The sequence below is a fragment of the Oncorhynchus mykiss genome, chromosome 3 (assembly GCF_057628025.1).
Source record: "Oncorhynchus mykiss isolate SJ-2025 chromosome 3, ASM5762802v1, whole genome shotgun sequence".
NCBI lineage: Eukaryota > Metazoa > Chordata > Actinopteri > Salmoniformes > Salmonidae > Oncorhynchus > Oncorhynchus mykiss.
This window is the reverse complement of record NC_143024.1, coordinates 51,229,582-51,244,434: the sequence shown is the minus strand read 5'-3', so window position 1 is coordinate 51,244,434 and position 14,853 is coordinate 51,229,582. Positions and strand designations below refer to the sequence as shown.

Here is a 14,853-nt window from a genome sequence, read left to right as displayed (position 1 = left end):
ACATACACTCATGCACACACACACATACATACACACCCATACATACGTACACCATTTTCCTCTTCCCGCTCGGTGCTTCTCACCCCATCACCATCATTGCGTCTCTCAATACATACATTTTAAACAAACTTACAAACAGAAATTAAACAAAAAAATCTCAGTTTAAACCAAGAGGTTAGGTTCCACACATGGAACGTACAGTGTAGTTCTGAAATACATAGATCCCTGCCATTCTACGAGAATCCTTGCAGCATAATAGCTGATACCTCAGGTTCTAGGTAATTTAGATAAGGTTCCCATACTTTGTAGAACTGGTCTGTTTTAGAATGCAATGTACATGTCAGATATTCCAGAGGTACCCATTCAAATAGTATCTTATGCCAATCTTTAATAGAAGGAACCTTATCACTAATCCACTGTAAAGGATGTTTTTCCTCGCTGCGAAGGTAAGAATGTTGTAAAGCCTCCTTTTACCCACAGAAGTAACATGCCTACTAGGGAGACCTAACAGTAAAGAAACTGGGTCCAATTCTAGATCAACCCCTAGGATCTTTTCAATTTCTTGCAGAACACCAGACCAGTATCTTTGTATTTTGGTACATGACCATAAACAATGTGTTAGGGTGCCTGTATCAGTTTTGCATTTAAGACACCGAGGGGAAGAGGAAGTGGGGCAAAAAGCATGTCTGCGATTTGGGGATATATGCAATCCGTGTATTATTCTTAATTTGATTGCTCTAGTACGATTACATATAGATATTGTTTTTGCATATCTCCAAATGTCCTCCCACATCTCTTCGTCAATAGTAACAGACAATTCTTTCTCCCACACTTGTTTCACCCTGGGTGTTGACAGCAGAAAATGATCTTAAAGTATCATAAAACAGACTTACAGACATTTTCCTTTGTGGGAAAAAAAGCATTCTTTCAATGACAGATACATCAGGGTTACCAATTAAGGTGGTGCTCTTCAGAATATAATGTCTTACTTGTAGGAAGCGGCAAAAGTCCTGTTTTGGGAGTCGATATTTCTCGACCATCTGCTCAAATGACAACAACATTTTATCAGCAAATAAGTCATTTAGCCTGCGTATGCCCTTATTAAGCCAAAAGTTAAAGCCAGCATCCAGCAATCCTGGACTGAAATCTGGGTTGTTAAGAATTGGGGTAAGAGCAGAGGTTAGTTTGGACCTTCCCAGGAAGCGTTGAACTGACCTCCATACTTTGAGTGTGTTAAGTGTAACGGGATTATTGCAGTGATCTTCTACAGACTTGAAACTTCTGAAAAATAAAATATCCTGTAAGGGGTATTTTGAAAGAGGTCTCAATGTCTAACCAAATTGTCACGGTCGTCCTCCTCTTCGTCTGAAGAGGAGAGGCGAGATGGATCTGAGGACCAATACGCGGCGTGGTAAGTGTCCATGGTGAATCTTTAATAAAGAAAGACTGAACACTATGCAAAAAAGTAACGAAAACAATAAACCAAATACGACCGTGAAGCTACAAAATGAGACCTGTGCTGACACAAGCCACTAACATAGACAATCACCCACAAACAAACAGTGCAACCCAGGCTACCTAAGTATGATTCTCAATCAGAGACAACTAATGACACCTGCCTCTGATTGAGAACCACACTAGGCCGAAAACATAGAAATGCCCCAAAACATAGAAAACAAACATAGACTGCCCACCCAACTCACGCCCTGACCATACTAAATAAATACAAAACAACGGAAATAAAGGTCAGAACGTGACACAAATAGAGGAGTCATCATTTGTGATCCAGTCAGAAATATAACATAGGTGGGCACACCACTGATAGAACCTGATATTGGGCGGATCCAAGCCGCCCATAGAACTTGGCAGCTGCAATATTGCCATCTTAAGTCTTGGCTTGCGTTTACTCCATATAAAGGAACTTAGCCATCCATTTACATCCTTTATTACCTTATTGGAGAGTAATACTGGGATCATTTGGATTGGGTAAAGTAGTCTAGGTAAAATGTTCATTTTCAAGAGGGATATCCTACCCAACCAAGAAATCGGGGGAGAATTCCAGCACTCCAGATCCTGTCTTATTTTTTCAAACAAGTGAACAAAATTGGCTTTGTACATTTGCTGGAATTTAGGAGTTACAGATATACCCAGATACATGAAACCTGAGGGAGACCATTTAAAAGGGAAGGGGGGAGAAGTATTAGGTAGAGAGTGTAGGCTACCAAGTGGCATAGCCTCTGACTTAGTTAGGTTAATCTTGTAGCCTGAGAATTCGCTGAATAATTCAATAATATTAATAAGAGATGTAATTGAAGTCTCGGGACTAGAGATGAATATCAGGACATCATCAGCATACAAGCTTATTTTATGGTGAACATCACCAATGAGCAGCCCCTGTATAGCAGGCGTTGCCCTGATGGCCTCGGCCAGTGGTTCCATAACAAGTGCAAAGAGGAGGGGGGATAAAGGACAGCACTGTCTGGTACCTCTGTGTATAGAGAAGCTATTTGACCTTAGCCCATTAGTAAGGACAGCAGCCTGAGGATCATCATATAAAACTTTCACCCATTTTATAAAGTTGTCACCCAGACCAAATTTATTTAGAGCAAATAATAGGTAAGACCACTCCACACGATCAAATGCTTTCTCAGCATCTAGGGAGAGCACAAGACCATCCACAGCACTTTGTTGGTAGGCTTGAATTACATTAAGAAGCCGCCTGACATTGTTGCATGACTTACGGCCCTTAATGAAGCCAGTTTGGTCTCCTTTCACAATTAGTGGCAGTGAATCCTCTAATCTTGTGACTAGAATTTTAGAAAGCAATTTTCTATCCACATTGAGAAGGGAAATTGGTCTGTACGAGGAACAAGACTCTGGACATTTTCCCTTTTTGAGAATAAGTGAAATGTTGGCTTCTCTCAGCGTTTGAGGGATTTGGTCATTTGAAAATGAGTGATTAAACATATCACGCAGTGGCTCAAGGATCAGGCCATGGAACTCTTTATAGATCTCACTACAAAATCCGTCTGGTCCTGGGGCCTTACCATTTTGCAGATTCTTAATTGCGAACATTATCTCTTCCTTGGTAATAGGGGCATTAAGGAGGGACCTCTGCTCTTCGGAGATAGTAGGGAGCTCAATCTTACAAAAGAAGTTCTCCATTAATTTGGGTGCATCATTTGGCAGTTCTGAGGCATAAAGGTTTGTATAAAATGTCTTAAATGAGTCACTTATCAATTTATTTTCATATAAATGATTACCATCAGAATCAGTAATAGTAGCAATTGACTGAGAGTCAGCTCTCTTTTTAGCTAAGTATGCCAAGTACTTTCCTGGCTTATCGCCATGTTCATATAGCTTTTGCCTGACAAATCTAATTTTATTTTCAGCGTCCTGTGTTAGGAGAGAGTCTAACGTTGATCTAATGACTGATATTTCCTTCAATAGGGCAGGAGTGGGCGTTTTAATGTAGTCCTTCTCTTTGGTTCCTAATTCACCCTCTAACATTTTTTGCTTTTCACGCTTTTTCCGTCTCTTAGTAGCTGTGTATGACATAATCAGACCCCTGGCATACGCTTTACAGGTCTCCCAAAGGAGCAAGGGGTTATCTGTTGATTGAGAGTTAATAGAGAAAAATGCTTTAAACTCTGTAATAAAATATGATGTGAATGTATGGTCTTTAACAATGGTTGTGTTCAACCTCCAATGTCTTGACCGATTGAATGCCCCGTTGAGTTTTATGTCCAGGATCACCTCAGCATGATCAGATATGACTATGCTTCCTATCCTAGCGGATAAAACAGACTGCAGAGACGTCCTGGGCAGAAAAAAATAATCTATTCTAGTCTGACATCCATGAGGTGCAGAGAAAAAAGTGAACTCTCTGTTGGAGGGATGAAAAGCTCTCCAGACATCCGCATACCCCAGATCATCACAAATAGCTTTAAGTGACTTAGCTTGAGGAGAGAGTGAAGCTATACTGCTGGGAAACCTATCAATAAGGGGGTTCAACAAGCAGTTAAAATCTCCTCCAACCACTGCAGTGTCCGAGTTTAATTCTGAAAAGTCTAGAAATACCTTAGTGAGGAAATCAGGGGGGTGAGCAGGGGGGAAGTAAATATTCATTATAGAAATGTTCTGCCCTTGTAAAGTACCATTAATTATAACAAAGCGACCAAATTTATCTTTCACACAATTCAAGACCTTAAGTGGTAAGTTCTTTTTCACCAGAATTGCTACCCCTCTACTTCTGGATGTAAATGATGAGAAAAACACTTGCCCAAACCCCCCTTGTTGTAATTTCAGGTGCTCCTTATCATCCAAATGAGTTTCTTGCAACAGGGCAATATCAATATTTTATTTAAAAAAAAAAGACCAGTACCTTCTTCCTCTTAATGGGGTTATGGCTCCCTCTAATGTTCCATGTACATACACGCAGTCCGTTACCTGCCATTGTATCTTGACCATTCAATATCCAGGCTGGATCCCACTGTAAAAGTGGGGTGGTACCTTTTTCCATGTGTTGAACTCTCCTCTATCTCACCGAGCATAAACAAACGATATGAACCCTGAACTCGAACTATACTAAACCCAAAAATTAAACATGTAAAGATCCAAAAGGGGGTTTTCCCACTAGCTAACATGCAGGGGATTTCAACTCTCCAATGTAGACTCTTAAATCCGCATTGCTGCTCAATAGCCTCATCCTTTATATGTATGGAAAAGAAAATCAATAGAAGAAGATTGAGGCTCTTCCACCTAAAACCAAGCCTGGGCACCAATATGGATTCACACATATCTCAGCCTGAGCTATAGCGGCTATTACTTTAGCAAGAAAAATAATAAAGATACGAATATCACTGAGCCGGAGTACGTGAGGACTCCCACCACTGTTTCATGATCAGATTCAACCAAAAATAAACAAAGTTATCCAATGCTGCTGAGGTGCAGCTTAAAAGTTATTTACCCGAGAGAGTCAATAAACGCAGCAGCCTCTTCAGGTGTGTAGAGCTTTTTAGGCGATCCGTTGACCATAATCTTCAATGTGGCCGGGGACAACAGTGCGTAGTCCATCTTCATTCTCCTGAGTCGAGCCTTCGCCTCATCAAACGCTTTGCGTCTTTGTACAACCGCAGTGGAATAATCATTGAAGAATGAGACCTTAGGACTTTTACGTTGACTACCATCAGAGCCGATGTTTCTAGCCACGTCCATGACGCGCTGCTTGTCGGTGAAGTTGTGGAACTTTATAACCACCGGTCGTGGGCGCTGATTGGGACCGGGTATTGGTGCTTGAGAGCGATGGGCTCTGTCCAGCTTCACACGACCAGCCTTAGTGTCCATTTGTAGGTAGCCAAGGATCCATTCCTCAAAGAATTTTACTGAACGTGTCCCTTCAGAATTTTCCGGGAGTCCCACAACACGAATATTGCATCTGCGTCCTCGATTATCCAAGTCGTCAATGTGCTCCGCCATTTCGTGCACCTGTTTCTCAAGTGCTTTTATCTTAGCGTCCATAGATGTAGTTGAAGTTTCCACTGCATCAATTCTTCCTTCCGCCTCAACAACACGTTTCACAACCCTCTGTAGTTCAGCTGAATGGCCTGCTATTGCTTCCAAGACCGTTCTTATCTTAGCATCGATCACTTTAGTAATGTTATCAGTCATCTTTTGAATCACCAGATCCATTGTGCCTGGATCCGCAATGGTGTTAGCCTCGCTAACGTTAGCTAGCTCCTCATGCACATCCACAGGGGTGGTGGTTTTGGTCGACTTCTTAGTAGTTCTTTTGGGCATGTTGTCGGATATTTTTGCGGAATATCCGTCAAGACTCATTATATTGTAACTTATTTAGCCAATTCTACCACTTTTTCAAGCTATGAGATTAATGTAAAAATATAAATTTACGAATGCCACGAGAGCTCGCTGAAATACCGTGTTCTCTCTACGGCGCCATTTTTCATTAAATCCATTATTAAAAAATAGAAATAACCTGCCAAGAGAGGGCCGCCCACCAAAACTCACAGACCAGGCAAGGAGGGCAATAATCAGAGAGGCAACAAAGAGACCAAAGACAACCCTGAAGGAGCTGCAAAGCCCCACAGCAGAGATTGGATTGTCTGTCTTTAAGTGCCTGTCTTCACTTTAAGCTGTACATTCCACAGAGCTGGGCCTTATGGAAGAGTGGCCAGAAAAAATGCCATTGCTTCAAGAAAAAAATAAGAAAACGCGTTGGTGTTCACCAAAAGGCATGTGGGAGACTCCACAAACATGGAAGAAGGTACTCTGGTCAGATGAGACTAAAATATAGCTTTTTGGCCATCAAGGAAAACACTATGTCTGGCGCAATCCCAACACCTCTCATCCCCCTGAGAACACCATCCCCACAGTTAAGCATGGTGGTTGCAGCATCATGCTGGGGGGATGTTTTTCATCGCCAGAGACTGGGAAACTGATCAGAATTGAAGGAATGATGGATGGAGCTAAATACAGGGACATTCTTGAGGGAAACCTGTTGCAGTCTTCCAGAGATTTGAGACTGGGATGGAGGTTCACCTTCCAGTAGGACAATGACCCTAAGCATACTGCAAGTTTTCCATTTCTTGTTTGTTTCACAAAAATATTGTACATCTTCAAAGTGTCACAAAGCCACACCCCTTCCACTCGTGTTAGAAGTTCAGAACGAGAAAGCGTAGGCTATATAAAAATAATAAAGCTCAAATTGAAAATAATTCAACGAAATAATGATTAACATCTCAAATTCCTGTGTTTGAAATGGTAAACAAGGCTGCATGGGATGTATCTTAATGCGACTCAATGCAGCCAATGGAAATGTCCACTTTAGGTATAATGAGCCGCTTGTGGATTTGACAGCTCTAATGCAGTCCAAGTTGTATCTCCACTGGTGCTTTTACATATAGTATTTGTTTTAAACATGAGCTGTTTAAAAAAAGAGGAGGAGAACCATGTCTCACCTGTCACTGGTACAGAAATGGTTGACAAACACTGTACAGAAAGCCAATGTTAGTACTACTGCCTGTGTCTTACTCAGATTGGGGGTCAAATCCTGGATGCCATTTACCACCAGCTAAAGCTATGACATTGAAATGCATATTTACTCTGTTCCATCTCACTACGCAATTCACTGTCTCGTCAGGCCAGCTAGGCAATTTATAAACTCGATCTCCAATATAAAAAGCATGTAGACATTATCTCCCATTTCTTTTAGACTAGCACTTGGTTTTTAACAGAAGAGTTTTGTATAATACTTGCTCTTTGTCTCTCCGACATTTACAACATTGTTTCAATATTGAAATTCGATCTCCAGCTGTCCTATAGTAATGAACGTGTCTGGGGTCGGGATAAGACAGACCGCCAGACAGCTTTCATCAGCCAGTCGAAAATCATGAATAAGCTGGCATAAGTTTTTGGGCTGTATACAAAGAAATGTTAATAGAAAACAGGTCAAACGAAAACAAAATGCAGCAAGTTTGCAGTCTTTCCAGGTTCAGTTTGAAGTGATTCTGTTAACTGTGTTGTTGCGTAGCTCCTCTGAACAACAGTGTCATGACGAGAGAGCACATGTTCGATTCCAGACAAAATCATGCATCATTAGCTCATTGTTATGGATGTATCCAAATAAATGTAACGAGAAAACAGCTTAAACAAATGCAAATGCAGCTCCTTTGCTGTTATTCTGGCTGCATTGTTTGACATGACTGTAAGTTAGCTGTAGTTGGCTAGCTAGCAAGCAAGGGAAAAGCAGGTTGCCAGCCAGGGAGGCAATGGAACATTTAGAACTATACAGAACAAAAAGACTTAACGACCGGGTTGCATTTCTGGAAACCAAACTGATAGAATGAACAACCAGCCAGATTGGGTAGCAACCTTAGATTTGGGTCGGGACTTTATCTCGTGGAAAGATGAAATAGTATGTATAAATACATCAAAATATTTTTTTTTATGAAAAGATGTTATTATTTATTTGAGAATGATGGTAACCCATTATATAAAAATGATGATGCCCTCAAAGCCGGTGATTGGAAGATATATTGGCACAGTTTGAAAGCCCTCGACCTAATCTCTTTTATCTGTATACATCAATGATGTTGCTCTTGCTGAAGGTGATTCTCTGATTGACATCTACGCAGACGACACCATTCTGTATACTTCTGGTCCTTCTTTGGACACTGTGTTATCTAACTAAATGTATGCTCTTCAACCGATCGCTGCCCGCACCCGCCCGTCTAGCATCACTTCTCTCGACGGTTCTGACTTAGAATATGTGGACAATTACAAATACCTAGGTGTCTGGCTAGACTGTAAACTCTCCTTTCAGACTCACATTAACAGGCCCATGGGCCGTGGGCCATGTCACCCTTTTCATTGTTTTACTTGAATATAAAAAACATATTTTTGTGTTTCAATTTCAACCAGCCCACCCAACAAAAAATGCTCCAGCCCATCTGGCATTTGCCAGATTTACCAGATGGCCAATCCACCCTTGACAAATATGTACTGAACAAAAATATAAACGTAACATGTTTTCTTTATTTTTTCTTTATTTCACCTTTATTTAACCAGGTAGGCCAGTTGAGAACAAGTTCTCATTTACAACTGTGACCTGGCCAAGATAAAGCAAAGCAGTGCGACAAACACAGAGTTACACATAAACAAACGTACAGCCAATAACACAATAGAAAAATCGATGTAAAGTGTGTGCAAATGTAGAAGATTATAGGGAGGTAAGGCAATAAATAGGCCCTAGAGGTGAAATAATTACAATTTAGCATGAACACTGGAGTGATAGCTGTGCAGATGATGATGTGCAAGTAGAGATACAGGGGTGCAAATGAGCAAGAAGATAAATAACAACATGGGGATAAGGTAGTTGGGTGTGCTATTTATAGATTGGCTGTGTACAGGTAGAGTGATCGGTAAGCTGCTCTGACAGCTGATGCTTAAAGCTAGAGACGGAGATATAAGTCTCCAGCTTCAGTGATTTTTGCAATTAGTTCTAGTCATTGGCAGCAGAGAACAAGAAGGAAAGGCGGCCAAAGTAAGTGTTGGCTTTGGGGATGACCAGTGAAATATACCTGCTGGAGCGCGTGCTACTGGTGTTGCTATGGTGACCAGTGAGCTGAGATAAGGCAGGACTTTACCTAGCAAAGACTTACAGATGACCTGGAGCCAGTGGGTTTAGCGATGAATTTGTAGCGAGGGCCAGCCAACGAGAGCATACAGGTCGCAGTGGTGGGTAGTATATGGGGCATTGGTAACAAAACGCATAGCACTGTGATAGACTACATCCAGGTGGTGAGTAGAGTGTTGGAGGCTATTTTGTAAATCGTTGAAGTCAAGGATCGGTAGGATAGTCAGTTTTACGAGGGTATTTTTGGCTGCATGAGTGAAGGAGGCTTTATTGCGAAATAGGAAGCCGACTCTAGATTTAATTTTGGATTGGAGATGCTTAATGTGAGTCTGGAAGGAGACTTTACAGTCTAACTATTTGTAGTTGTCCACATATTCTAAGTCAGAACCGTCCAGTGTAGCAACAGGCTAACAATTTTGGCGGACCATTTTCAGAAAGAGAGGGTCCAGATTGTCTAGGCCAGCTGATTTGTTGAGATCCAGATTAGTAAAGTGTTGGTCCCATTTTTAATAATCTGAAATAAAAGATCCCAGAAATGTTGAATATGCACAAAAAACTTATTTCTCTCAAATTTGTGTACATCCTTATTTTTGAGCATTTCTCCTTTGCCAAGAGAATCCATCCACCTGACTAGTGTGGCATATCAAGAAGCTGATTAAACAGCATGATCCTTACACAGGTGCACCTTGTGCTGGGGACAATAAAAGGCCACTTTAAAATGTGCAGTTTTGTCACACAACACATGCCACAGATGTCTCAAGTTTTTAAGGAGCATGCAGTTGGAATGTTGACTGCAGAAATGTCCACCAGAGCTGTTGCCAGTAAATGTAATGGTTATGGATGATGCGAATTTTCGCAGCTTTTTGTTAAAAATCGCGCAACATTTCAAAGTCCTGCTACTCATGCCAGGAATATAGTATATGCATATGATACGTATGTGTGGATAGAAAACACTCTGAAGTTTCTAAAACTGGTTAAATCGGGTCTGTGGCTACAACAGAACGTGTTTAGGAGTAAAAATCCCTGGTAAAACTGTTTACCAAAAACAAACAAAAAATATTTGTCCGCCATTCAATGTATTGTTAAAGGCGACCTAAAATAAATGAGGACCCCCTGTAAACGCCTACAGCTTCGCTTCCACACGATGTCGCCATTGCTGTCATTTTCTGATTTATTTATCCTTGGTTACAACACGAATAAGCCCCTCCTTTCTTGAGGCGCACCACAGTATATTGTGAAACTGAAAAAATGGACGATGATTTCCAGACTTGCTGCTATCGAATACAGATCGCCCTGTGATAAATTTGAAAGATCATTAACGTTTATTAATACCTAAAGTTGGTTTAGAAACGTCGTTTGAAGTGATTTGTAAAAGTTTATAGGCGACTTTTGTAATTTTAAAAAGTGACGTTGCGTCTTGTAAATGGGCTTTTTGCAGCATCAGACTGGCCTTCAGCAAATGACATTTTGGGTATACAATGACGGATTTAATCGGGAAAAAGACCCAATTGTGATGTTTATGGGACATATAGGAGTGCCAATGTAACAGATGTGAAACGGCTAGCTTAGTTAGCGTGGGCGCTAAATAGCGTTTCAATCAGTGACGTCACTTGCTCTGAGACCTTGAAGTAGTAGTTCCCCTTGCTCTGCAAGGGCCGCGGCTTTTGTGGAGCGATGGGTAACGACGCTTCGAGGGTGACTGTTGATGTGTGCAGAAGGTCCCTGGTTCGCGCCCGGGTATGGGCGAGGGGACGGTTTAAAAATTATACTGTTGCATTGATGCTGTTGACCCGGATTACTGGTTGCTGCGGAAAAAGGAGGAAGGTCAAAAGGGGGGTGAGTGTAACAGATGTGAAACGGCTAGCTTAGTTAGCGTGGGCGCTAAATAGCGTTTCAATCAGTGACGTCACTTGCTCTGAGACCTTGAAGTAGTAGTTCCCCTTGCTTTGCAAGGGCTGCGGCTTTTGTGGAGCGATGGGTAACGATGCTTCGAGGGTGACTGTTGATGTGTGCAGAAGGTCCCTAGTTCGCGCCCGGGTATGGGCGAGGGGACGGTCTAAATTTATACTGTTACACCAACAAAGAAGCTTGTCCAAGGTAATGAATGTTTTATATTTTATTTCTGCGTTTTGGGAAGCGCCGGCTACCGCAAAATCTGTTGTTTACGTGTCGTGCTGGTATTTTGGGGGGTGCATGCTATCAGATAATAGCTTCTCATGCTTTCGCCAAAAAGCATTTTACAAATCTGACTTGGTGGCTAGATTCACAACGAGTGTAGCTTTAATTCAGTACCTTGCATGTGTATTTTTATGAAAGTTTGAGATTTATCGAGTACTATACTCAAGTACTATAGGTGGCGCTCTAAAATTTCCGCTGAGTTGTCCCTGTGCAGGGACCACCTCCATAAGAAGTTGTTCTCTACCAACATTGTTTTAGAGAATTTGGCAGTACGTCCAACCGGCCTCACAACCGCAGACCATGTGTAACCACACCAGCCCAGGACCTCCACATCCGGCTTCTTCACCTGCAGGATTGTCTGAGGAGTATTTCTGTCTGTAATGAAGCCCTTTTTGGGGGGAAAACCATGTTCTAGCTCCCTCCCAGGCTCACCAATGGCTGCGCCCCTGCCCAGACATGTGAAATCCATAGATTAGGGTCTAATGACTAATTTCCATCTATGAACTGTAACTCTGTAAAACATTTGAAATTGTTTTATGTTGCGTTTATATTTTTGTTCAGCAGTTGGAAATGAATGTACTTCTGGTGTACCAAAATGCAACAATGCTGTCTCAATTACACCAACAGCGTATTGCGTTTTGGTACACCAGAAGTACATTTAATTTCCAATGGAACGCTTTGTTTGCCTTGCAGCATTGCGTTGTAGAGGCGCATATGTTGGATTTATCGAATGTATGTATCAAGTTGTATGTGTAAAAGGCTTGAAGGAAATGGTAGCAGAAGGTGGTGACATGCCTTGATCACACCAATATTGAGGACCAAATATTATGCAGCATCATCTGGATATGTGTGCAAAAAAAGTTAAAACATTCACCTTCTGCTACCATTTCTGTCAAGCCGTCTATGCATACAGCTTGACGCATACTGCCTCTGCAACGCAATGCTGCGTGTTTCTGGTGTTACAAATGCAAAACTCTATCAGTGTGTTCGAAGCGTAGGTCCGGTCCAAGCTCCACCCCGGGCATTTTGTGTTGCCAAGTCTTTGTCCGGAACTCGCAATTCTGGCTATCCACTGGGACTTTGCTATGCGCTTAGCCTCAGGACTTTAGCACACGTATAATACAGTCGAGTGTCCTGTCTGTAAAGAAACTGTAGCTCGCTGAAGATTGCAAACATTTTCGGTCAACTTTTTTTTATAAAAAAACTTTTATTTTATTTTTTATTTTTCCTCCCCATCATTGTCCTTCGTTGGAACCGAAGTCGAGGTGGATGCAACTTTACAGACACATTGTAAAAACAAGTTTGGCTGTTTTCGTTTGGTTGCCTATTTTAGGAAAATTGTAATACGTTTGAAACTAATGTTTTGTTCCTTGCTTTTTGATTCTATGGGAGAGTCTGGAACTCGAAAAACATTTTGAAGACTAAACGCTACTTTTTTTTTTTTACAACATTGCCTTCACGTTTCCCATATATGTATAGTTTTAAGGTGGCCCAAGCACGTTTGTGAATTAAGAATCCGGTTAGCTAGTCAACCAATTCGGTAACTTTTAGAGCTTTAGCTAGTAGCCAGTGAAGTGTAAGGAAATCTGGGTCTCCATGAAGAAATCCCAACGTGCGAGTTGAAACTGTCCTAGTAACCTAATACAACTGAACGCTTTTCTCGTGTTTTGTGTGCCCATAACATTTTTATTTTATTTAACCGACTCAATGAACACGATGTTAGTGTTCTCTACGGTTTACACATTGGCCCTGCTTTTTGTTTCGACGAAGGCTGAGCCCAATTCGAAAAGCTGCATTGAAGTTAGGGCTGCATACAGTTCCAAAGGCTTCAACGTCAATGACGTTCCCAACAAAGGGGTACACGGTAAGTTTGCCTTAAATCTTGTTCTTGACTAATTTCAACGTTTTCTATTTCATTTAGGCCAGAACCATATAATGCTACTGTTAAGTGTGTTTGTTCATTCATTTAGGTGTGATTGTCTGTGTTACGTCTTAACATGAAGATCATTTATGCGCGAATTGTGACATTTTAAAGCTAAAATGCTACAATCAAGTTCACTTGTAACGTTATGTAACAATGTAACGTTTGAGGTTTAAAGTAACACCCATCTGCAAATAATTTGATAGGCTTAGGCTATGTTAAACTGCCTATCGTTGGGTGATTTGAAATTAACAAAAAGTGGTCCTAGTATTCATATGACAATCATTAATGAATAGCCTAATTGGCTTAAATAACTAAACTCACAATCCCCCCGAAACTCCTTTAATTATAAAATCGGTGGTTTGAGTAAAAAAATGTATTACGGGCACGACTGGACAGTTTCTTGATATTCACCGAAATAAGAGCTAGACTGAATACGGTCTGCGGAGCAAATGAGTTTGACACCCCTGGGCTAAATTTGCATGGCTGTTGTTGCCTTATGCTGCATTTAGACGAGGAAAGCAAAAACCACAAGAAACACTGACCGCAAACGCAAGACGGTATGCGTTGCTATGGTGATTTTAGTAAATAAACCGTACAGATAAACATCGGTTAGAAAACAACGCTATTGCAGAAGTTACAATATGTGTCCCTTGGCGGCTGACACAATTCACCGCCAGCCTCAATTGCATTTACCTTATTTCTCGAATTGACAACAATATCTGGTTTACCGCTACATCATACCATCTAAACGCAGCATTACTTTTGTTTTTACTATATTCTACAGCAAAAATAAACAGCAAATACTTGCCTCCTTAATTTATGATTTTTCTTCTTCTGATTTAAAACTACAGGAACTAAAACTATATACAAACTGTGCAGTCTTCCGAAGTGGTGTCTTTGCGGCCCTTATTACCTGCGGTGGTGTGGAGGAAAACGTGGATATGTATTTGACATAAGAAGTCAATTTAGAGCATGCCACAGTCTCTATCGGGGTAATAGTCTGTTAGATGTTTTTTATTTGATTGTAAGACAGACTGGTACTTTTAAGACCAGATTTTTGGGGAAACAAAAAACATACTTTAAAAAATAGTATAACATCTTATTATTTATGCAACTTTCTCAAAGAAATCATAACATTTCTCAAAGCTAAAGAAGAACATAATATATGCTACATTTTGAGCCGAGAGTGGTGGTGGGGGGCTGGCTAAGAAATTCTTCCCTGAGCCCCACATACTTTAAATCCCACCCTCCTCTCATCCTTCCCCATTTCAGTTTTTGGTTTATGTCAGGTTTTGCTAACATGTTGGAGCTTTCAGGCCATATTAGATTTAGTGCTGCATGGATAATATGTTGAATGTGGTTCTGGTCTCCTTTTCTATAAGTCATGATGTCATATTATCCATATCTTCACTTTTAACAAACATGGTCATCAGCATGTTGGTTCTTTGCGTCACCTATTAGTAGGATTCTCTCTTCCAGCCACTGTGGCTGGTAGATTTAAAAAATCTACCAGCCATTCAGATTTTTTACCAGCCAAATAATTTTTTGACGCTAAAATTACTCCAACAAAACACAAAAAAACGGATGAGCGTGCTTT

The 14,853-nt window shown here is 41.0% G+C and overlaps 1 protein-coding gene across 4 annotated transcripts in view; it reads left to right on the top strand.

Annotated features, from left to right (window-relative positions):
• The first annotated feature begins 12,213 nt into the window (after nt 1–12,213).
• The window catches only part of LOC110519955 (glypican-4), a 107,703-nt gene continuing 105,063 nt past the window's right edge, over nt 12,214–14,853 (top strand). For 2 of the 4 annotated variants that reach the window (XM_036974071.2, XM_021596865.3), the window contains exon 1: nt 12,242–13,196. In XM_036974071.2, the coding sequence (XP_036829966.2) occupies nt 13,040–13,196 (157 nt within the window). In that variant the 5' untranslated portion in view covers nt 12,242–13,039. Of the gene's footprint in view, nt 13,197–14,853 lie in introns of all 4 variants that reach the window. The other 2 variants (XM_021596864.3, XM_090229501.1) reach the window with 2 other exon arrangements.